General features: G+C 40.3%; 1 protein-coding gene across 1 annotated transcript; it reads left to right on the top strand.

Annotated features, from left to right (window-relative positions):
- Positions 1-1,192: 1,192 nt before the first annotated feature.
- On the top strand, positions 1,193-25,061 carry LOC138958005 (uncharacterized; the record flags this gene model as incomplete). Its single annotated transcript, XM_070329031.1, is given in 3 exon segments — positions 1,193-1,938; positions 20,485-20,620; positions 24,932-25,061. Coding segments are annotated over 3 exon segments (928 nt in total), but the record flags the coding sequence as incomplete, so codon positions are not given.
- Between the last annotated feature and the right edge of the window lie 1,055 nt (positions 25,062-26,116).

A 26,116-nucleotide genomic window follows, 5' to 3' on the forward strand; every position in this document is an offset into this window, starting at 1 on the left:
CCACTAGATTGCCAATTTTAAAGTCTTAGGTATGACCCGGCCGGGGTTCGAACCCACGACCTCCCGATCACGGGGCGGACGCCTTACCACTAGGCCAACCGTGCCGGTCTGCACTGATTGCTATACAACGCTGGAATTCGTTCATCCAGTAAAATCAGTGCCCCCACTGTCTGAACTCCAAAGACTATAGGCCAATTTCGTGTTTTTACATTTTCGACGAAGGCCGGACTTCGGTATAGCATTTCAGCATGTAGGCTTAAAAATTAATTAATTAATTTGGTCATTAAAAATCTGAAAGTTGTAATTAAAAAAAAATTAAAAAACGATCCAAAATTACTTTTATTTTATTCTGCATCATGTTCTGATTCCAAAAACATATACATATGTTATATTCGGATTAAAAACAAGCTCTGAAAATTAAAAATATAAAAATTATGATTAAAATTAAATTTCCGAAATCGTTTTAAAAACAATTTCATCTTATTTCTTGTCGGTTCCTGATTCCAAAAACATATAGATATGATATGTTTGGATTAAAAACACGATCAGAAAGTTAAAACGAAGAGAGGTACAGTAAAGCGTGCTATGCAGCACAGCGCAACCACTACCGCGCTAAACAGGCTCGTCACTTTCACTGCCTTTTGCACTAGCGGCGGACTACGGTCATTGTGAAAAAATGCAGTGCGTTCAGTTTCATTCTGTGAGTTCCACTGACAGCTTGACTAAATGTAGTAATTTCGCCTTACGCGACTTGTTTTCTTTTTCTTTTATATCAGTCACTGTAATCATCAGTGATCCATGAGAGCCAGTTTGAGTATATTAAATTAAACCATTAGCTGCCATGCTTAAAGCAGTGGGGGAAAGGGGGGGGGGGGGGGTGTCAGTGGAAACGGAACGTGAAATCAATGTATTGTCAGTTTCTGTCACAGCCTGAACACTCAAATAATATAAGTTAAAACGGAAACAAAGTCACCAGCTGTTGCTCAGCTAAACATCCATTAACAGATTATGATCTCCCACAAAGCTGTGTGTCAGATTTGATGTTTTTCATAACTGCGTGCATATGCCTGAGCTCTCGAAATGAGCAATATCAGCCTCATGCGACACCCCCTCACTCTCATCCGACCAGCAGCAAAGCTTCGTTTCGCCGAGCGGGCCAGGAAAAGTTTTACCCAATCCTGGGTGACTTTGTGTGCGCGCGCGACCAGGAAGTAGAGCAGACGCTCGCTTGGCGCAGTATCAACAACATTTTGAAGTCCGGCTTTCAGGTGTAAGCATGGCTTCGGCGACCGCAAAAGGCGAACACTCCAAACAGCTGACAGAAACGTTTTTGAAACTTCGATCAGAGGCGTTGAAGCGTGGCCTGAGTGATAAACAGGTGCGGGAAACGGTCGACAAATCTGAAAGTACTAGCAACGGTCACGACAGGGAATGGTGGAGAGAGTGCCAGAGTTTTTTGACGGACCCCGCACACAGGGTGCACATCATCGTCTTGTCGCTGGCCCTGTGTGTCAGTGTGGCCTTGGTCAGCTTCGGACTTCTGCGTGACTATGTCACATCAACGCCTTGCATCGTCGACAACAACATTATTTCGGAAGAAATGTTCCGACCCAAAGTGGACTGTAACATGTGTAAAGATGTGTTTAACGTGCCCGAGGAAAAGGACCTCTCAGCAGAGACATTCTACGAAAAGTATTCCTTCACCGGTAGACCAGTGCTGGTGAAAGGTGGCATCCTAGACTGGCCTGCCATGAATACATTCAACTTCACGTTTTTCCGGAATCTGTACAAGAAAACCAAGGGTGCCTTGCAAATTATCGAAGATGACTGCCAGTTCTTTCCATATAACACAGAATTCCTTACACTGGCTGACGCTCTCAACATGTCAGACGACAGGGCAGCCTTTAAACCGGGAGAGGAGCCCTGGTACATCGGATGGTAAGGCACTGATTGAATACATTTTTAAGATGAATTTGTTTTAGATTAATTATAAACGATTCTAATGCGTGCACATCTTATAACGGTGACCTTGCAAGTCATTTTCTCCCACTAATCAGTGTCCTTTGTCTTTAAACATAGACTGCAAGTGCCTGCAATAAAATGGTGTACTTAAAGAGCAGACCTGGTACGTTGGATGGTAAAGCACAAACTCTTGAAAACGCAAAAAAATATTTGATAAAACATATAAATACTTCGAGTACCACCAGAGCTAGCAGCTTCATGACAAGTATTTTCTCCTGACTAAAAAAACAAGATAGGTTTATGACTGGAACATTTGATTAAATACAGTCCATGTACAGTCATTTACAAAAATCTTGACCTACAGATCTTTCAAGTGAACAAACAGCATACACAACAAACAACATACACAACATACACAACAAACAACATACACAACAAACAACATACACAACAAACAACATACACAACAAACAACATACACAACAAACAACATACACAACAAACAACATACACAACAAACAACATACACAACAAACAACATTCACAACAAACAACATACACAACAAACAACATACACAACAAACAACATACACAACAAACAACATACACAACAAACAACATACACAACAAACAACATACACAACAAACAACATACACAACAAACAGGCATGAGAAGTGGAACATGAATAAAAACGTAGCTTTGAATTCAGTTTTACCTAGTAGACTAGCATAGGATTTGAATGAACGATTTTTTAAGCATCATTTCCTGATAGCCGTGGAAACTTCTGATAAGGCCTAAAAAAAAAATAGGTGTGGTTACGGTAACCCGACCTACCCTATTTTTAGGGGCCGACCCTATAACTTTTTATTACATTTGTCAAAAAAACACACACAAAAAACCAAGAAAACGAGTGCACAAAACGCAATGAAAGCGAAAGCGCCCGAGTCGCACACTTATTTCCCTGTCAAGTAGGTTTAATTTACAAGTACACATTAGAAAAAAAAGTTTTAAAAAAAAAGTGATTGCCTACCTTCCTACCTTATTTTTTTTGGCTATGTTACCGTAACCACACCTATTTTTTTTTTGCCTAATACCCCACATTTAATTCATTAATTTATTCACTTTGGAATCTTAATCCAAGAGGCAAAGTGCTGTTTTAAGATCTGAAAAAAACAAAATGTATGATATTGTGAGGATGAAAGTCTCTTTGACGCTTGTTAGTCTCTCAATCTCATGTGACGCTTGTTAGTCTCTCAATCTCATGTGCCGCTTGTTAGTCTCTCAATCTCATGCGCCGCTTGTTAGTCTCTCAATCTCATGCGCCGCTAGTTAGTCTCTCAATCTCATGTGACGCTTGTTAGTCTCTCAATCTCATGTGACGCTTGTTAGTCTCTCAATCTCATGTGACGCTTGTTAGTCTCTCAATCTCATGTGCCGCTTGTTAGTCTCTCAATCTCATGTGCCGCTTGTTAGTCTCTCAATCTCATGTGCCGCTTGTTAGTCTCTCAATCTCATGTGCCGCTTGTTAGTCTCTCAATCTCATGTGACGCTTGTTAGTCTCTCAATCTCATGTGCCACTTGTTAGTCTCTCAATCTCATGTGATGCTTGTTAGACTCTCAATCTCATGTGACGCTTGTTAGTCTCTCAATCTCATGTGACGCTTGTTAGTCTCTCAATCTCATGTGACGCTGGTTAGTCTCTCAATCTCATGTGACGCTTGTTAGTATAGATCTCAATTTCATGTGACGCTTGTTAGTCTCTCAATCTCATGTGCCGCTTGTTAGTCTCTCAATCTCATGTGCCGCTTGTTAGTCTCTCAATCTCATGTGACGCTTGTTAGTCTCTCAATCTCATGTGACGCTTGTTAGTCTCTCAATCTCAAGTGACGCTTGTTAGTCTCTCTATCTCATGTGACGCTTGTTAGTCTCTCAATCTCATGTGCCAGGTGATTGGTTCCGCACAACTCTCTCTCACTGTTGTTGCACATATATTATATGATATGCATTAGAAATTAAAAAAGAATTGTTGCAACATGAGATTGAGAAGCCCATTTTGCAGTTGGTATCAAGCAATACAGTGCAACCCCTTTTAACACCCTGTCCTAATAGGTCTAAACATAAGTTACAGACAGTATGAACAGAAAATCTGACAAACTTGGGGGGGGGGGGGGGGGGGCAGGGAGGTCCTATAAGGGGTTTCCACTGTGCAGCCCTTACAAAAACCTCCCCTGCAATTGTTTGAGACAATTACTTCAGACTTTGCCCCACCATAGATTTTTATGCTGACACCTGCCTGATCAATTGTACTGAAGTATATATACTTCATGCACTGCCTTTTATAGTTAACTAAATTTTTTTATGTGAAATAGTCCATTGTAGTCGGTGTAGGCCTTTATGCTTAATCGTTTGTCCAGTATTTAATTTAATTCTCTATTTTTGAATGAACTCAAATGTTTAGTGTTCTTAGTATGTCTTGTTATGCAAAGTTCTATTTAATCAGAGTATGTTTGCATGTGCTTATGCCTAGTGATATTGTAAAGCGCATAGTACTTTTAGTTATGCGCTATAGAAATCTCCTAAATAAATAAATAAATAAATAAATAAACTTCCTTGCAACTCTCCCCCACTCTGTATGACTATTCTTCTCATTGCTAAAGTTGCAAGTCTCGCTCAGATATATTTCTTTGAACTGCAACAGCATGGTTGAATATATGTATGTGAATAAGTCAGTATTGCAAGTGATAGTGTTTATACATGTATGGTTTGGGCCACACACAAAAAAGTTGTATGTTTCTGGTAACATGGCTACTAAAAATAGGGTAGGTAGGTAGGGATTTTTTTGGTTTTTTTTTTTGGTTTGTTTTGTCAGGGTAGAAAATAACTATACACTAATACAGTGACGCAAAGAGACTGGACTTACTATACAAAGAGAAAGACAACACATTACAAAACAAATGAGACAAAAGGGATGCAGGGTTATCCCCCTTGTGTCGTCTGCCGTGTGTTACTTTCGTTTTGACGCTTTTTTTTCTCCTTTTTACATTTAGTCAAGTTTTGACTAAATGTTTTAACATAGAGGGGGAATCGAGACGAGGGTCGTGGTGTATGTGTGTGTGTCTGTCTGTCTGTCTGTCTGTGCGTGTGTGTGTGTAGAGCGATTCAGACCAAACTACTGGACCGATCTTTATGAAATTTGACATGAGAGTTCCTGGGAATGATATCCCCGGACGTTTTTTTCTTTTTTTCGATAAATACCTTTGATGACGTCATATCCGGCTTATTGTAAAAGTTGAGGCGGCACTGTCACACCCTCATTTTTCAATCAAATTGATTGAAATTTTGGCAAAGCAATCTTCGACGAAGGCCGGACTTCGGTATTGCATTTCAGCTTGGTGGCTTAAAAATTAACTAATTTCTTTGGTCATTAAAAATCTGAAAATTGTAAAAAAAATTATTTTATTAATTTCACTGCTTTTGCCACGAGGGGTGGACTTACAATGCTACGAGTATACGGTCTTGCTGAAAAATTGCATTGCGTTCAGTTTCATTCTGTGAATTCGACAGCTTGACTAAATGTTGTATTTTCGCCTTACGCGACTTGTTTTTTTTTAGAAATGCAATAAAAATAAGTCTAGGGTCGGCGGGAAAAAACTAGGTAGGGTCGGGTGACCAGAAACATACAACTTTTTTTTGGGGGGGGCCTTAGCATAAACGAAGACACTGAGCAATACAAAAAAAACCCATAGAATAGCCTATTCGCATAAATAGATTAGAGGGGCTGCAATAAGTACTGTTTCTTTGTTGGAAAGGTTCCCCCCAACTACATTCCAGAAAATGCTTACGGCAACTTAATTAATATGTTTGATTGTGAAACTCACGATTTATTCAGCCTCTGGCATGGGTCAAGTTTTAAATACTTTTTCATAGTGCTTTTTAAAATTAAAGGAGAATGAGTTTATGCGTGTGCTCTTAATTTGTGTGTGCTATGAATGTGTGGTGTGTGTGTGTGTGTAAATTCCTAGCCCTAAATGACTCAACAAGCAGTGAAAAGGTTTTGCTTCAATTCTTTGTTTGATCTGGTTGAGTGGAAGAGAAATTTATACTCGCCTAGCTTGCAGCGACATTAACGTTGGACTCCAGGATGTTACACTATTATTTACATAAATGTAAATTTATCATTGTGCTGCAGACAAGTATGTTGATGTCAGAGTTGAAGCAAATTGTCAGATCTATGAAAATGATTTTGAGAGTAGGCGGTTGGATTCTGAATTGACCTTAGGCGGTTGTGAATTACGTACAACTTTCAGTCTTCAACAAAGCTTGTTGTTCAAAGTCGCACTATAAAATATACATGTAGTTGGTTTGACATCTTTTGAAAGTTGCTGTTCAAGTTATCTTCAACTGATAAAAATGTCGAAAGTATGTTTATCTCCTCCTCTCCAGTTAAAGCATCAGCCACCGATTTGCACCTTATTAAAGAAAGCAAATGTCAAGTTGTAACTGAATGAAGAGTGGGAATGAATAACCTTCTGATCTTTGCTGTCTGAGTATCACAACCCTAGTTACCGGGATGCAGCCAGTCACTTTTTTTTCACATTTTTAACTGTTACAGTCTTCAAGCTCCAACTAAAAATTATCTCTCCCCCTCCCCCCCCCCCCCACCCCTCCCATTTTTTGTTTTACTGATCATTTTCTTAACAACAAGATAGTACATGTAACAGATTCAAAACCAAGGTGAATCACAGACGAGATTAGGTGCCTTTTACACAAAACAAGTAATGGTTTTTTTTCTTCGGAGGATTGATCTTTAAAATGAAGGTAAATTAACAAACTTTATGAACATAAAATCTGAGAAAACATGGTCTGAAAAGGGGGGAGGGAGTATTTAAGGAAGGGGGTGTGGGGGGGGGGTGGAGGTTCCACTGTAGCAAGTATCCAAGGAGCCAGTCATCTTTATATACAGTAACACCCCCCCCCCCCCCCCCCCCCCGTTGACACGACAACAACAAATCTTTTAGGGGAGGGAGATGTAAATATACAGATGTTATATGCACACAACATCTCAAAGACTAGGGTCTTAAAAAGGGGGTTCCAATTTATTTTTATTTATTTATTTCCAATGTCTATCAAAAGAGGTGCCTATTTGATCTGTCGCCATTTTGGAATATTTTTTCTAGAAAGTCACACATCAGTCAATCTGTCTGACTATAAATTCACATTTTTAATTTTTGTTTGACAAATGTGTTAGTTTATGGGTTATTCTCCAGAGCTGTGTACCTGTGGAAACCAGTTTACTAAGGTGATATCTCTTTAATTAACTGAGACATTTTAACCATACAAATTGATGTTCATTAATAAATACTGGTTTCATATTGACATCCTTGGCCTGCAGAAAAAGAATAACAAACAAGTCGCGTAAGGCGAAATTACTACATTTAGTCAAGCTGTGGAACTCACAGAATGAAACTGAACGCACTGCATTTTTTCACAATGACCGTAGTCCGCCGCTAGTGCAAAAGGCAGTGAAAGTGACGAGCCTGTTCAGCGCGGTTGCGCTGTGCTGCATAGCACGCTTTACTGTACCTCTCTTCGTTTTAACTTTCTGAGCGTGTTTTTAATCCAAACATATCATATCTATATGTTTTTGGAATCAGGAACCGACAAAGAATAAGATGAAATTGTTTTTAAAACGATTTCAAAAATTTATTTTTAATCACAATTTTTATAATTTTAATTTTCAGAGCTTGTTTTTAATCCGAATATAACATATTTATATGTTTGTGGAATCAAAACATGATGAAGAATAAAATAAAAGTAATTTTGGGTCGTTTTATAAAAAATTATTTTGATTACAATTTTTTTATTTTTAATGACCAAATTCATTAATTAATTTTTAAGCCTTCATGCTGAAATGCAATGCCGAAGTCCGGCCTTCGTCGAAGATTGCTTGTCTAAAATTTCAATCAGTTTGATTGAAAAATGAGGGTGTGACATTGCCGCCTCAACTTTTACAAAAAGCCGGATATGACGTCATCAAAGGTATTTATCGAAAAAAAGAAAAATCTGTCCGGGGATATCATTCACAGGAACTCTCATGTCAAATTTCATAAAGATCGGTCCAGTAGTTTGGTCTGAATCGCTCTACACACACACACGCACAGACAGACACACACACACAATGCACATACACCACGACCCTCGTCTCAATTCCCCCTCTATGTTAAAACATTTAGTCAAAACTTGACTAAATGTAAAAAACATGCACATTTTGATTGTCTACGTTCAGTTAGTTACAAGCATTTCAAAGTACATCACTCAACGTAACGTGGAAACCAGAGGATGTTACATGGATTTTTAACTTAACTACACTTTAACATGGAATGTATGTATGTATGTAGGTATGTATGCATGTGTGTTGGTGTGTCGGTGTGTCAAGTGTGCAAGTAAAAAGGGTATTGTAGTTGTACATATATTACTTTAGATATTTTTTTGTTATCATGGGTTTTATAAATTTTCTTCTCTTCTTCTTTTATAAAATTTTTATTAATTAATGACCTATATGTGCTGATGACCAATTTAATTTCCTTTGTTGGATCAATAAAATGTTATGAGTTATGAGTTATTTAAATCTGATGTTGAATGTCTACAGGTATCATTATCTAACTGGGGTTTGAATAAAAATAGTATGGAGAATGTATTCTAGTTGCCATTTAATATACGTTACAATCATTTAAAGGACTGAGAATGCGTGTCACCAAATAGTAGCGAACTCTAGAGAATAACCCTTAAACTAGAAAGGACAAGCTGACATTCAAACAATTCTGGTGAAAAGTTGCTTTTGAGCAAGCTAGTGCATTACTATGGGAATACAACACACAGCAAGTATGTTTTTTTTAATCTTTTTTAAAAATTATTTCTTCTAAAATAGTAATAACTGGTTGTATGTCTGAAAGTTTCGAAGAGATAAATTACATTCAAGATATTCGGGCTTTTATGAAACATATCTGTTGTGGTTGTGAAAGAAACACAAACAACTTCCCAAATAAGTTAAGTTTAAAAAAAAAAAAAAAAGGAAAACATGACAGGTAAGGATTGTCAGAATAACTCAGCTTTTACGAAACTGATCTCATGTAAGCCATTATTTGCATACTTGAAACATGGAAAGGTTTTGCTTTGTGCTAGGCCCCCCCAAAAAATAGGTCTGTTTACGGTAACATAGGCCAAAAAATAGGGTCGGTAGGTCGGGATTTTTTTTTTCCCCCCAAAACCATATTTTTACGTTATTTTGCAAAAAAAAAAAAAAAAAAAAAGATTTTTTTTTCCCAAATGCCAAAAAAAGTCTGGGGTCGCGCGAAAAAAATAGGGTCGGTCGGGTTACCGTAAACAGACTATTTTTTTTTTTTTTTGCCCTATGATTATTAATGCAGACCCGGACATTAATACACATATATATATATAGCTCTTTCTCACTAGCGAGGCCGGAGGTGTGCACGAGTTTCGTCCCTTTGGTTCGGTAAGTTCCGGTTAAGATAGAGGCGGCAGTCGAGCGCATGAACGTGAAAGAATTGAAAGATTTTCTTCGGAAACATGGCCAACTTGTCAGTGGAAAAAAAGAAGAATTAGTGCGCAGAGCAAGAGGCACGTTTCAGCTGCGAAAAGATGGCAAGGATGCTATCGATAATGCTGTGGAAACAAATGATTCAAGTTAGCATTTGACAGACCACTTCGACTGTCAGTGTCACGAACTTGTAGCCTATATGTGTTAAATGTTATCAATAATTATTGAGCACACGCGGAATTTGTGCGTGAATCAGTGAGTCCTTTTGATGCTTGGTAGTCATGCATTTATTGTTGTTAACTGGATGTGCGTGTTGTCTAAGGCTAATGTCAGACGGAGCTCGCAAAACACGAAACAAAAGCCGAACAAAAGCAAAAACAACACACACAAGCACCATGTTTTGCTTTTGTTCGGCTTTTGTTTCGTGTTTTGCGAGCTCCATCTGACATTAGCCTAAGAGCAGTTTCACATTACCAGTTCATGGCTCTTTAATGTTACTTCAGTTGTTTTACTTTACATTGTTTACCAACTTTGTTAAACTGCTATTGTTTGTATATGTTTTAGATAAATAAAACCCAAACTGTATCAACTGCGTCTGTTGAAGTGTGTGTGATTATCTGTAAAACAAGTCATTCATCAAGCTTCAGATTCATCATGTCTTTATTCTTTGAATACATATATAATTATATAATACACTGCATTGTCGTTCCTCGGCAAATATTTCAGCCAACTGTGAATAAAAAACAAAATGTAATCACACACAGGTAATAAATATTTTTCCCTTAAAAACATAAAAAGCATAGATACACACCACACAAACCCTATTTATAATTTCATGTACATAATCCCACGTTACAAAATAGTGCACTCCTTACAACACACGCTCACACCTGGTTGGTTTGCGTTCAACTTCTCAAACATATTCAGGCATGAAAATTCTCCGTATTTTCCGTATTTTTGAAAAAAATAAACCGTATTTTTTTTATTTTCCGTATTTTTCCTTTTTTTTTAAATTTTTATTTTTTTTTCCTAGTCATAGTTATAGTAAAATAGTTTTGGGGCCATGTTTGAATCCAATTTTAAGGCTCAGATAGCCCCAGATTGCACCAAATTGCACCCTTGAAGAAAAAAATTTCCGGGGGGGCATGCCCCCGGACCTCCCTTGAAGTCTTGGCCCTTTGCGCCTGCGAAACTTGGCGCTACGCGCCTGCGAAACTTGGCGCTACGCGCCTGCGAAACTTGGCGCTACGCGCCTTCGAATTTTTTTTTCAGTATTTTTTTTTTCAGTTTTCATGCCTGATATTTTAACTGGATACAAAAATTTGGAGTACAAACCAGCATCAGTTTTCATGCATACTAGTTTTATAATTTCTGTCTTCCATGCATTGGGAATGTAAGCATCAATGAGTGACATACACAGAGTCAATGACTGAGATTTATAGTGACACTAGAGACTACAGTCATACTGAGACACGGCAGTCCTTCTTACAGCTCATGTGCCTGTTACTGTTTCACACAGACAGGAGCAAAATGCACTAATGATTGAAGGAAGTATGTTGTACAACAACATTCTTTTACACTTTTATGTACATGAACAAATAATACCCATCTGATTAACTAGACGAGAAAGTCACTCTGTCAAGTTGCACAAAATCTTGTCATTTTCTAAAAGAAAGAGTAACACGTAGGCGCTGCTCCCAAGCTCTTTTCAGTTGCTTGTTTGTTGGAAGTTTATGTAGCCTGACAACTCTTCCTTCAATAATTTTTCCACGATAGTTATGGCAAATGACACAGTACTGCTTTCCACCACCACACACTCTGAGCGAGCTTTCTTTCAGTGCAGACGCCATGATGTAGAAGATACCGGAACTAACCCAGCGTTTCTCCTTCGTTGAAGAGCATGGAAAGATAACTCGTACTTGACTAGAAGTGAGAAAGAGCTATAGCTATTCTGATGAACACGTGGGGGAATTCGGGGGCTGTGATTGGATGGTCTCTTCCGATCATCAAAGCATAATGCGGCGGAAGTCGGCCATTTTACTCAATATCCAAAAGCATATTGTCGATAACAAAGACGCATGGTTCCGGTTTCTTCCACGTGTATAAAGTACACGCATACCTCGCCAGGTTTGTTTCTGTGACTAGTCGACAGACGATGCCATGTGCTTTGTGTGTGTTTTTGTTGTTGCTTACTGTACATGACATACATTAGGCCCTACGTGTAAAATCCAGTTTTTTAACAGGCAACAAACCTTGCAAATTTCCAGAAGCTGCAATCTGAAGCGACCTATCTCTGATTCTAGCAGACGATCTCTCCAATGTTTAACACAAAATCAGCAAACTCTCCTGTCACATAGAACGTCCATTGTATAGTGCAATGTTGAAATGAAGTTACCGGTCTGAAACATTCAGTCGTTTCTTCTGAGACAATCCTTGTTCTCTTATCATCTACAGATTTGCCGCAGTCTTCACCACGCGATCCCAACAGAAGTCAGACTTTCGAACATACAATATACGTAGGCAAGCATGATACGTCATGACGTCATATGATTCCTAGCATATTGACGTAATGCTAAACATCCGGTTATCTCGAGTTTTCTCCGTAATACATGTCCGTGGGTTTTTCAATGTTCGGTTATTTCCGTGGCTTCATGCGGAAAGGGAACCGTCGTCTGCAATCAGCGACATGGACCATTCTGGTACTTGTTGCTGACAAAAACATGATTTTAACACAGAATTTAATGTCAGAATAGCTATATAAACGCTATTGTGTTTTCATCGTAGCAGTAGGGTCCGATATTTAGACTCGAACAAGTATAATGCGACTCGTCTTCGACTCGTCGGCATTATACTTGTCTCGTCTAAATATCGGGCCCTATTGCTACGCTGAAAACACAATAGCTGGTAGTGATTGTTATATTTCTTTGCGGCTTTTCTTTCTTTCTTTTGGTTTTGTAATTACAGCTAGGAGTCGGGGCGCCAGCTGCTCGGTTTCTTTCTTTTGTCACCCTCTGTTTTTATTGTGAAACTAAATAAACATATGTATGAGACAGTGTCAGTAGCAATATATTGAACTAACAGATCCGTTTTTGTGAGTATCACACGTGTGTGTACAGCATATATCGGCTTGTACGTTCAGCTTTGGCAAACGTGATTTGTATGCAAAACCTCCCCAAAGAGAATGAAATTGAACCGTTGGCAAACACGAGTCCAGTTCCTGTGTGTACTTGTGCACTTGAGGCAAGATAGTGTTTTCGGAGCTTATACTAGTCTTAACCCTGACCGTACGGTATTCTATCCCATTACCGTTTGTCTACCCTTGAAATAAGTGTTGCCTGGTTGAGGGGTAGTCAGTTTAAAACAAGACTCCCCCCTCCCGAAACATAAGTGCCATAGAGATGATGACAAGATGTCCGTCTGGCTGCCGCGTGTGAAAGCCTGGTGGTACAATGAGAGATAGAGAAAGACAGACTGAGAGACAGAGAAAGACAGACTGAGAGAGAGTAGAGCCTTCAAACAGACAGGCAGACCGCAGACACACAGACAGAAGTAGATAGACAAACAGACAGATAGACACACAGACACACAGACAGAAGTAGATAGACAGGCAGATAGGGAGCCGGACAGGCCGACAGAAAAGAAACCAGGCAGATACACGGGTAGACAGATAAAAAGACAGAGAGCTGTTCAAATAGATATATATATACAGGTAGTGAGAGACTCAGACCAAACAGTACAGCGTCAGTTCTTCCGTTCGAACTAAACCCGCATTTTCACATTTTCAAGAGCTGGCCTGGCAAATCTATCAACATCGTCTCTGGTATTGTATGGTGGTTGTACCGAGTCACGGGCTGGTCGTGACCTGGTGTAGCTGTCAACGAAGGCTGGGAATGTCCGTCGTGTAGTTATTTTCATCGCTCCCAAGTTATTTCAGCGGACGAAATAAAAACCCACAAATTCATTGTTACACGATGTTCGCCTGACACACATGTGAGTGGCGTGTCAGCATTGGTGTCATCACACCTGTCAGCGCGGGTCACAACAGCTACGACCCCTCAGTTTGGGACTGGGGTCTTTGGCACGTGCACCTGCGGCAGCCTGTCAGCGGGGACTAAAAGATTGAGGTCAGAATTTTTTTTTGATATTTCTTTTTACAAAGATGGTGATAATCGAAAATTGAACGTTTTTACCACAATACAAACAAGAAGGGCAAAGCCCATACGACTCACATGCTTGACCTTGACTAAACTTAGCAATGCATCATACACTAAGAACTGCTTTACACATTTTTCCTACCAAAATAATGTGCCTTGACCCAAGGTCAAGGTCATCCAAGGTCATGCAACACAAAGCTGTTAATTCAAGACATAGGAAGTACAATGGTGCTTATTGGCTCTTTCTACCATGAGATATGGTCACTTTTAGTGGTTCACTACCTTATTTTGGTCACATTTCATAAGGGTCAAAGTGACCTTGACCTTGATCATATGTGACCAAATGTGTCTCATGATGAAAGCATAACATGTGCCCCACATCATTTTTAAGTTTGAAACAGTTATCTTCCATAGTTCAGGGTCAAGGTCACTTCAAAATATGTATACAATCCAACTTTGAAGAGCTCCTGTGACCTTGACCTTGAAGCAAGGTAAACCAAACTGGTATCAAAAGATGGGGCTTACTTTGCCCTATATATCATATATAGATGAGGTATTGAATCTCAAAAACTTCAGAGAAAATGTGAAAAATGTGAAAAATAGCTGTTTTTTAGACAACATTTATGGCCCCTGCGACCTTGACCTTGAAGCAAGGTCAAGATGCTATGTATGTTTTTTGGGGCCTTGTCATCATACACCATCTTGCCAAATTTGGTACTGATAGACTGAATAGTGTCCAAGAAATATCCAACGTTAAAGTTTTCCGGACGGACGGACGGACGGACGGACGACTCGGGTGAGTACATAGACTCACTTTTGCTTCGCATGTGAGTCAAAAATCTGAAAATACCAGAAATAACCTAATCACAAACCTGTTATACTTACTGATTCAAGTCAGATTGGTTTGATTGGAGTTTCCGCAAATTCAATGTATTTTTGAACGATCCAGTCGCGGGTTCTTTTTATCGGAAAAAGACCCGATGACACATCATTTGTAGCTTTTGGTTCATATTGTTTATTTAGTATTTGGACTTTAGTATTTAGTAATTTATGCCTGATTTATCCAATTTTAAACCACCTCACACACTTTTGTAAAGAACCGGCACGGTTGGCCTAGTGGTAAGGCGTCCGCCCCGTGATCGGGAGGTCCGGTGGGTTCGAACCCCGGCCGGGTCATACCTAAGACTTTAAAATTGGCAATCTAGTGGCTGCTCCGCCTGGCGTCTGGCATTATGGGGTTAGTGCTAGGACTGGTTGGTCCGGTGTCAGAATAATGTGACTGGGTGAGACATGAAGCCTGTGCTGCGACTTCTGTCTTGTGTGTGGCGCACGTTATATGTCAAAGCAGCACCGCCCTGATATGGCCCTTCGTGGTCGGCTGGGCGTTAAGCAAACAAACAAACAAACAAACAAAAAACTTTTGTAAAGACGGAATGCCGTCGCTCTCGACTACAAAAACTGAGCTGATCAATTTTGTTTGTTGATAAAAATGCCACAGGATGTCAAAGGAGAAAGTGTTCCGACGAACCCAAGTGCATGTTTGATGGTCACTGTACTTTTGTCTGTCGCGAGAAATCCAAGAAGGTAGATTAACGCTTCGGAAAATTCATGCCGTGTTTCAGTCAACAAGAAGAAGAAAAACTTCACACGAAGTTAAACTTTTATCGTGTGTGCTGCCTTCAGAGCGTGCAAAAAATGGATGTACACATTATGGTTCGGCAGCTTGAGCAAGTTCTCGCCAGCATAGAAACGAGAACGGGGTCTTCGGAGAGATCTATACGACCAACTATACTTCTCCAGCGGTGTGTCAGCCGTACATTCAAACAGCCCTGTGGCTTTTACAACTATTTACGCACTTTGCTTGTTTGTGTATGTGTCACAGTGGGTTTCACAGTATGTGTGTGTGTGAGGGAGAGAGTGTGTGTGTGTGAGAGAGAGAGTATGTTCAATGTCACACCCGTACCCGGATTTTCCACCCAAACCGGATCTGAATATTTTATTTTTTTATGTAGCCTTCCCACACGTACCGTATGTCAAGGTAATTGTAGGATACATAACTTATCCAGTGCGTTTGGTTGTTGTCTCGACCAGGGCGCTTTCTTTCGGAGAGTTACGATTTGCTCTGTCCTGCTTTGTCAGTCACGTTTCAGTCTAACATTAATCATGTACAAGGACATTTCGACCGTTCGACTTATTAACCATCCCATCTTTCTTTCTGTCTGTTCGTCGGTTGCTCTCTCTCTCTCTCTCTCTCTCTCTCTCTCTCTCTCTCTCTCTCTCTCTCTCTCTCTCTCTCTCTCTCTCTCTCTCTCTCTCTCTCTCTCTCTCTCTCTCTCTCTCTCTCTCATACACAACAAGCTAATCACCCCCTTCCTTTCCACTCCCAGCCAACCACCACCCCCTCATCTCTCATCCACTCTTTGTTTCCTGTTTCTGTACAGTTTCCCGTGTTTGTTTGTTTGTAATGAGTTTTTGTTTAGAGTCACAATGCGGAATTAAGGCCTTCTGTTTTGTTTATTGCAGCAGGACCAGCGCATGCAAAAATGCAAAACCACAAGTACAAATTTCAGACGAGCACCGAACATAAAGGGAGATTTGCTACCGGACACTGCATGATTTGAGGGACAACTATTGTCGGTTCAAGGCAAAGTCCCTCCTGTGTAAACGGTTCGGTTGATCGTCTCGCATCTAGCCATGCTTTTAGGTGGGATAAGACCATTCCTCCACACATTCCAAAAATCAACTGCAAGGGTGCTCTCTGCGCTGAGTGAGAATTTTGTGACGAATTATTTTTTTAAAGGACAATGTGTGAAATTAATTCATGAACTCACATGAAAATATGAAGTATGTCGATTGTAGGTATGTGTTCAAGTGGGGATCTTATCCCATGGGAAAGCTTAGCTAGATCTGAGATTTTCAGTGGAAAGTTCGGACAGACGACGGTCGGACATTCCAAGAAATGGACACAGCGCGGAATTTCGCGAAATGTCGGTCATTGTAAATGCTCTCCTATGAAGTACAGACTATAAAGGTGTGTTTTCAATGTCAAAATAAAATCATGTTATCATTTCTTGTGGTAAAATAAGCTTACTTGGTTTATCTGTGAAGACTTAGTTTTTCGGACAGACAGCTTCTAGTTCTCGATTCGATTTTTTGTGTGCAAAATATGTAATGCAAAATTCATATTTGTGACCCTCCACCACGGAATGAGTCGCATGTCACCTTTGCATGATTTTCATATTTTTACATTTTTCTAAAGAGTTTTTTATGCTCTATCCAGTGGTGAAAACCGTTTTAGAAAAGAGCAAAAACTGTTTGAGTTATAAGCTGTGACTAAGGTGACCCTCACACTGTTACCAGACACTACCCGGACTTTTATTAAGCCTTGCGCAGAACCGCGCGAGGTGACATGCGACTCATTTCGTGGTGGAGGGTCACATTTGTGCTTTTGTTTTTGTTAGATATTGCAGCTCTGCTATCAAATATGACCATTCAGTGTGAATTGAGTGCCTTTTCGTTTCAATTTTCACATCAATGGTTGGCTTCTGTCATGCAGAAGGAAATGGCGTCTGTCAGGATTCACACGATCGCTACCAAACACATGTGCATAAAATGCCAACAAAACAACTCAAACGAATTTTTTTTTCAGAATTGTATTCAAAATGACACATTTGTGAATTGCATATAAAAAAAAAAAACACTGAGAAAATCTTGGAAAAAAAATCACTGTTTTCAACGGGAAGTAATTAATGTACATTAAAGTAACGCACAGGCTGTATTATGTTAGTATTAATGTCCTTAAAATTGACAACACACAAATCCGGAACTGCCATGATGGAGTACTGAGGAAGTTACAGCAGCATCGGGGACGTGACATTTTGCTCGCACACATACTACGTACGACACAAGTGTCACATTAGACATAGAACACTTTATTATCTCCACTTGGAGACATAGACATTGACATAGAACACTTTATTATCTCCACTTGGAGACATAGACATAGACATAGAACACTTTATTATCTCCACTTGGAGACATAGACATAGACATAGAACACTTTATTATCTCCACTTGGAGACATAGACATAGACATAGAACACTTTATTATCTCCACTTGGAGACATAGACATAGACATAGAACACTTTATTATCTCCACTTGGAGACATAGACATAGACATAGAACACTTTATTATCTCCACTTGGAGACATAGACATAGACATAGAACACATTATTATCTCAACGAGGAGAAACCCAGGTGTGGTGTATACAGCATTACAACAAACAGCATAAAACGTAAGAACATAAATAAAATATCGAGGCGCAAATAGTCCACTCATAGTATTCCAGATTAGGACGACAATATCAAAACAAATCTCTCTCTCTCTCTCTCTCTCTCTCTCTCTCTCTCTCTCTCTCTCTCTCTCTCTCTCTCTCTCTCTCTCTCTCTCTCTCTCTCTCTCTCTCTCTCTCTCTCTCTCTCTCTCTCTCTCTTTTCTCTCTCTCTCTCTCTCTTTTCTCTCTCTCTCTCTCTCTCTCTCTCTCTCTCTCTCTCTCTCTCTCTCTCTCTCTCTTTCTTTCTCTCTGTATAATATGTAATGTGTAAATATTCATATGTTGTTGTTTTTCTCTACCTTTTTTTCTACGTTAATATCCGTGTAAATATGTGATTAGATTAGTCCCCTCTCTGGGCGAGGGCTTGTTGAAAAAACGCTCGTTGTATTGCTTATGCCACAACCCTCGAAAAATAAAATTTGATTTGATTTGATTTGATTTGATCTCTAGTTTTTTTTTTCTCTCTCTCTCTCTCTCTCTCTCTCTCTCTCTCTCTCTCTCTCTCTCTCTCTCTCTCTCTCTCTCTCTCTCTCTCTCTCTCTCTTTCTTTACTTATATATGAGTGCAGGAGTACCTACGTGAGGAGTAGGCAGGTACGTACAGATCATTGAGACATCAGAGACGTTGCTTTCTTGCTCCCGTGCTGACGGCGTACAGTACTACCGGTGCAACATTAATTGTATTTCTTCTAGCGTTTGAACCCATGCGTGAATGTTACTGATACATGTACAGTCGGTTGCGGGCTAGCGATCGCATGGCTATGCTTTCACGCTTCATGGCTTTTCTCTCCTTTAATCGCATGACAGTCTCGAATTCACGTAGCGATTGGATAGAACATGCTCCCAACACATAATAATGCCATAACAGTGCCATGCCACATTTCAGCACAATCGACCTATAAAGACTGGAGTTATAAGCGTTCAAAGGTGTGACGGACGGATAGACAGACGGACATAGATATTTGACTAATATTGATATTTGCAGGAGGCATCGGTCGGATGCGCATTTTCCCCCCGCACTCTGACGATTTACAACTCTAAATGAACTATAACAATGTGTTTTTAAGACATGTAAAGACGTGCAACACTACATGCATAATATTAGGTCTGATTGCAGGAGGAAATAATAATGATAAATATTGCTATTTCATATGTTACATGGATTTCCATTGGTCAATTGGGCAAAACTGAGCTCAGTGCAAAAGTGATATCGACGACATTTCCGTCGATATCAGTTTTGATATCGACGACCTCTTTATTGCTTCCCCACTTCAAAAACAAAAACACCTAAATTTAAAAACAAACAAATATTTATGAAAATGTAATTATCCCAGAATTTAGTTGAGCAAGTGACTAAAGACTTTTTGAAAGGAAAGACATTTTAAAATACTGAAAAGTACAAGAAAAGAGTGAACAAAAAGAAATACTAATCAGAGGGAGGGATATGGAACAGCCAAAACTGAGACAAATACTTTTGTAATTTCTTTACAGTAAATACAAAATGTCCAGAGAATTAGCAATATATCTAACATTGACTGACTGTGTGATGATATCTTCTGCTATTGGTCTGTTTCGACAGTGATATCAAAATCTCGACCTCCGGTCTCGATTTTGATATCACTGTCTCAACAGACCATAGCAGAAGATATCATCACACAGTCCGTCAATATTGGGTATAATAAAACATTATTTTATAGCGCTGTTCACCGCAAATGGCTCATGGCGCTTTACATTAGACATTAAAATTTAACATTTTACATATAAAAAGTTTTCTCGTAAGAAATAACATACAAGCATTACAAAAATTATAGACAACGACCACTTAAAAAAAATTATAGTTATATAAGATAATCTACAAAAATTGATTTTAAAAAGATGAAAAAACAAACAAACAACGAAAGAGGAAGTGTCAGGGAAGGGTAGGCAGGGAGGTATGGTCTCACTTTTTGCTTTCTGATCGACACCGGGACCACATAATCATTACTCATTATATTGCTTGTGTATTATTTCAGGAGTAACTGCCATGAAGGAGTAGGCAGACATCTACGGAAGTACTGCCAGAGGCTTTATTTTTTGCTTTCAGGCCGACGAAGCACATAATCGCAACACGTCTTCTGTGTCATTATACCAGGAGTAACTGCCATGGAGGGGTAGGCAGACAGCTACGGAAGAACTCGTAATACATCCCTTGTGTATTATTTCAGGAGTAACTGCAGACAGCTACGGAACCACCACGAGAGGCCTTACTTTTTGCCTTCAGACCGACGAACCACATAATCGTAACACATTATATTGCTTGTGTATTATTTCAGGAGTAACTGCCTTGAAGGGATGGGCAGACAGCTACGGAAGCACTACCAGAGGCCTTTTTTTTTGTGCTTCAGACCGCATACTTGTAACACATCACTTTTGTTTGTGTCTTTCAGACCGACGAACCACATAATCGTAATAAATCCCTTGTATATTATTTCAGGAGTAACTGCCACGAAGGGGTGGGCAAACAGCTCCGGAAGCACTACCAGAGGCCTTACTTTTTGCCCCCGGACTCCGAGTCAGTGACCGAGGACTGGATCTTCATGGGCGGCCCGGGGGTGGGAGCCAGCATTCATGTGAGTACTCTTCTAGAGGCTATCCTTAATTCAGCCCAAAGTCCACTTTGCCAAGTCTGTTTTACCGATCATTCAGCGTCCAATACTTTGCCAAGTCTGTTTTACCGATCATTCAGCGTCCAATACTTTGCCAAGTCTGTTTTACCGATCATTCAGCGTCCAATACTTTGCCAAGTCTTTTTTACCGATCATTCAGCGTCCAATACTTAGCCAAGTCTTTTTTACCGATCATTCAGCGTCCAATACTTTGCCAAGTCTTTTTTACCGATCATTCAGCGTCCAATACTTTGCAAAGTCTGTTTTACCGATCATTCAGCGTCCAATACTTTGCAAAGTCTTTTTTACCGATCATTCAGCGTCCAATACTTTGCCAAGTCTTTTTTACCGATCATTCAGCGTCCAATACTTTGCCAAGTCTTTTTTACCGATCATTCAGCGTCCAATACTTTGCAAAGTCTTTTTTACCGATCATTCAGCGTCCAATACTTTGCCAAGTCTTTTTTACCGATCATTCAGCGTCCAATACTTTGCCAAGTCTTTTTTACCGATCATTCAGCGTCCAATACTTTGCCAAGTCTTTTTTACCGATCATTCAGCGTCCAATACTTTGCCAAGTCTTTTTTACCGATCATTCAGCGTCCAATACTTTGCCAAGTCTTTTTTACCGATCGTTCAGCGTCCAATACTTTGCCAAGTCTTTTTTACCGATCGTTCAGCGTCCAATACTTTGCCAAGTCTTTTTTACCGATCGTTCAGCGTCCAATACTTTGCCAAGTCTTTTTTACCGATCATTCAGCGTCCAATACTTTGCCAAGTCTTTTTTACCGATCATTCAGCGTCCAATACTTTGCCAAGTCTTTTTTACCGATCATTCAGCGTCCAATACTTTGCCAAGTCTTTTTTACCCATCATTCAGCGTCCAATACTTTGCCAAGTCTTTTTTACCGATCATTCAGCGTCCAATACTTTGCCAAGTCTTTTTTACCCATCATTCAGCGTCCAATACTTTGCCAAGTCTTTTTTACCCATCATTCAGCGTCCAATACTTTGCCAAGTCTTTTTTACCCATCATTCAGCGTCCAATACTTTGCCAAGTCTTTTTTACCGATCATTCAGCGTCCAATACTTTGCCAAGTCTTTTTTACCGATCATTCAGCGTCCAATACTTTGCCAAGTCTTTTTTACCGATCATTCAGCGTCCAATACTTCGCCAAGTCTTTTTTACCCATCATTCAGCGTCCAATACTTTGCCAAGTCTTTTTTACCCATCATTCAGCGTCCAATACTTTGCCAAGTCTTTTTTACCGATCATTCAGCGTCCAATACTTTGCCAAGTCTTTTTTACCCATCATTCAGCGTCCAATACTTTGCCAAGTCTTTTTTACCCATCATTCAGCGTCCAATACTTTGCCAAGTCTTTTTTACCGATCATTCAGCGTCCAATACTTTGCCAAGTCTTTTTTACCGATCATTCAGCGTCCAATACTTTGCCAAGTCTTTTTTACCGATCATTCAGCGTCCAATACTTTGCCAAGTCTTTTTTACCGATCATTCAGCGTCCAATACTTTGCCAAGTCTTTTTTACCGATCATTCAGCGTCCAATACTTTGCCAAGTCTTTTTTACCGATCATTCAGCGTCCAATACTTTGCCAAGTCTTTTTTACCGATCATTCAGCGTCCAATACTTTGCCAAGTCTTTTTTACCGATCATTCAGCGTCCAATACTTTGCCAAGTCTTTTTTACCGATCATTCAGCGTCCAATACTTTGCCAAGTCTTTTTTACCGATCATTCAGCGTCCAATACTTTGCCAAGTCTTTTTTACCGATCATTCAGCGTCCAATACTTTGCCAAGTCTTTTTTACCGATCATTCAGCGTCCAATACTTTGCCAAGTCTTTTTTACCGATCATTCAGCGTCCAATACTTTGCCAAGTCTTTTTTACCGATCATTCAGCGTCCAATACTTTGCCAAGTCTTTTTTACCGATCATTCAGCGTCCAATACTTTGCCAAGTCTTTTTTACCGATCGTTCAGCGTCCAATACTTTGCCAAGTCTTTTTTACCGATCGTTCAGCGTCCAATACTTTGCCAAGTCTTTTTTACCGATCATTCAGCGTCCAATACTTTGCCAAGTCTTTTTTACCGATCGTTCAGCGTCCAATACTTTGCCAAGTCTTTTTTACCGATCGTTCAGCGTCCAATACTTTGCCAAGTCGAACTCGCCTAATTAATTTGAGGCTTTACGAACGAGAAGAAGCGGTTGATGAAAGTGCAGAGATACCTCCAGTCACCTAACGACAACTCTTTAGTACGGCAGCCACCAAGCTACGACCTACATTTTTTTTAACGGATTCATTTCAACTGTGTGTCTTCCCGTTTCTTTGCTCCCTTTTACGACTCCCTCTGAATTCCAACTAGCGACCGACCCTTCAGCAACTTTTGTACGAAATCAAAATCTGCAAAATGTCACTGCCTGTAATCCTCTTTGAACCAAGAAGAGTTATGTGTTGGAGAGGTCAATGGTGGATAACAGATCCGCGAATGCGGAGGGTCAGTTACAGCCAGATCTGGGCGGAGGCGACCACGGTGCAAGGGAAGCTCTATGGCAGTCTGGACGACCTACAGCGCACGGCAACATTTGCGCGGAGAACCGGCGTTTCCATCTGAGTGATCGACAAGAAGAAGAAGAAGAAGTTACAGTCACACAGCGGTACCTGTCATGTAAGACTCCTCCAGTAAGAGCACAACTCCTCAACGGCGTTCAGTATTGGTCCTGTTCCTGGCAAGGGACACAGGCACCGCTACCTACTAAGCCCTCTACTTACGACACTGACTGTTGAGTCGCGGAGCCAGACTGAGTGAGCGACTCCTCAGAGAGCAGGCCGCCACTGCGTCCTTTCGTCGACCCCCCCCCCCCCCCCCCCCCCCCGGAGCATCCCAGGCTGGCAGCAGAATATTCAGGGATGGCTGGAGCAGGAACACTGGGACCAAGGTCACCACGAGAGCTCTGAGCAGGAAGGGTCACAAGAATCGAGATAATATTTTTTTTATTTTTGCACTTTCTGAGTCAATCGCATTCGTGAAGTGAATGACACTCAGCTGTGTGATCCCAGCCTTCCCATTGGAACTTTAGCACTTCCACTCTGGGTGGGAGCCGACCGAAGCTCGAAAAACCCACGCTCCCCTTATGGGATTCGAACCACGATCTCCCGGCCCGCAGTCCGTTGCGCTAACCACTGCACCACGAGGGCCGGTGAAGAAGAACTTTACATTCTTCTTCTTCGTCTTCTTACTATTGCTATAAGTGTGCTTCTTAACGGCTTACCTTCTTCTATGTAGGTGTATCGATATCGTAATCAATATTGTTTGATGTTGCATGCTATGTACATTATATGTAATTTGTTTTTGCTTCTTCACACAGTCTTTAGTGCATATATTATTGATGTTGCAGACGCACCTGTTGCCTGCTTTCATGAACAGCCCAGCGAGATTTTCATTATTCTTTTTATGAGAGAGTTATGTGTTCAAGGCAGGCAGGAAAGAAAACAAAGAAACTGTGTGTACGATGACCCGACCTGCAGCCTTTTCACCATTAACTGATTAAGATTAAACTTTCCTCTAGTGATAGGGATTCGTTGATGGAGAAACGACGAATATACATCCAAAAACAAAGAGACTGCCAACGTTCCAAAAATTCAGAAATTCAGAGATATTTGTGATTGTATTGTTTTGTCAATAACACACCTTCCAACAACCTACCTTTCTTGTTTTTTGATGACGAAGCTACAGTGGAAAACGTTATTAACTAGATAAATGAATACAACAGCAACAACGACAACATCAACAAATGTAACAACAATAACAACAACAACAGCAACGACTAAGGAAAGGGTATCAAACGTGTCCAGATCGAGCTATTTTGTTTTTTTAAAGACCTGTTGAAAATTAAAAAATATAAGCAAGGTATATCATAGGAACGTTTAATTGTGACCAACCAAAAAACACGTTGAGGTCTCTGATCTTCGACCCAACGTTTAATTGTCACCAACAAAAAAACACGTTGAGGTCTCTGATCTTCGACCCAACGTTTAATTGTGACCAACCAAAAAACACGTTGAGGTCTCTGATCTTCGACCCAACGTTTAATTGCGACCAACCAAAAAACACGTTGAGGTCTCTGATCTTCGACCCAACGTTTAATTGTGACCAACCAAAAAACACGTTGAGGTCTCTGATCTGTCCTTGCAGGCTCAGATCTCTGGCAGTCCACCTCTTTATAAAGTGATGGTTATGTATGCCTATCTTACAGCTGGACTATGTAGAGCGACCGTCCTGGCAGGCTCAGATCTCTGGCACCAAGACCTGGACCCTGGTCCCTTCCCCGGAGTGCGAGCGTGTCTGTCATTCCTTCAACGTCACTGTGCACAAAGGAGACATCAGTAAGAATATTTACCATGTGTGTGTGTGTGTGTGTTTTGTGTGTGTGTGTACGTACATACGTCTGTGACCCTGTGTATTTATATGTGTGTGTTTATCTGTGTGCGTGCGCGTGTGTGCTAACAATCGCATGTCTGTCCGTGGTTTTACACAGAATGAGAGCATTCTTCCACCTGAAAATGTACCCAAGATCAAGAGCCTGGTTGTGTTTTGTGGTGTTTGAGGTTTGTTTGCTGAAATAATTTCGCATAATAGCACTGGTGTAAGCCGCGGTACCATTTCAACAAGAAAATCACCAGTCTGTTCAGTTAGCAGCCAGGAGGTGGACTTCTGTATGCGTTCAAGTGAAAGGTTGCTCTTGCTTTTGACATTGCTTGTTCACAAAACATTGGTTGACATGTATTACAGCAGAATCAAAACACAACAAGCCTTGCTTGACATGTATTACAGCAGAATCAAAACACAACAAGCCATGCTTGACATGTATTACAGCAGAATCAAAACACAACAAGCCTTGCTTGACATGTATTACAGCAGAATCAAAACACAACAAGCCTTGCTTGACATGTATTACAGCAGAATCAAAACACAACAAGCCTTGCTTGACATGTATTACAGCAGAATCAAAACACAACAAGCCTTGCTTGACATGTATTACAGCAGAATCAAAACACAACAAGCCTTGCTTGACATGTATTACAGCAGAATCAAAACACAACAAGCCTTGCTTGACATGTATTACAGCAGAATCAAAACACAACAAGCCGTGCTTGACATGTATTACAGCAGAATCAAAACACAACAAGCCTTGCTTGACATGTATTACAGCAGAATCAAAACACAACAAGCCATGCTTTTCTTAAAGGTGCAAATAGAGGAGGAAGGCACGATGATTGAACTTTAAAACTACAACAACGGTGTAAGTGAACAGAAATAGACAATTTGGATTGTGGGTGGGGATTGGGGGAGGGTAGGCGGCAGAGAGATGGTGACTGGCACAGACTTAGTTATTTAAAGTACAGAGCAGCTTATTTACTATTACAGTTGAATCGTCTGG

Source organism: Littorina saxatilis, linkage group LG2, assembly GCF_037325665.1.
Source record: "Littorina saxatilis isolate snail1 linkage group LG2, US_GU_Lsax_2.0, whole genome shotgun sequence".
In the NCBI taxonomy this organism is placed as follows: Eukaryota; Metazoa; Mollusca; class Gastropoda; order Littorinimorpha; family Littorinidae; genus Littorina; species Littorina saxatilis.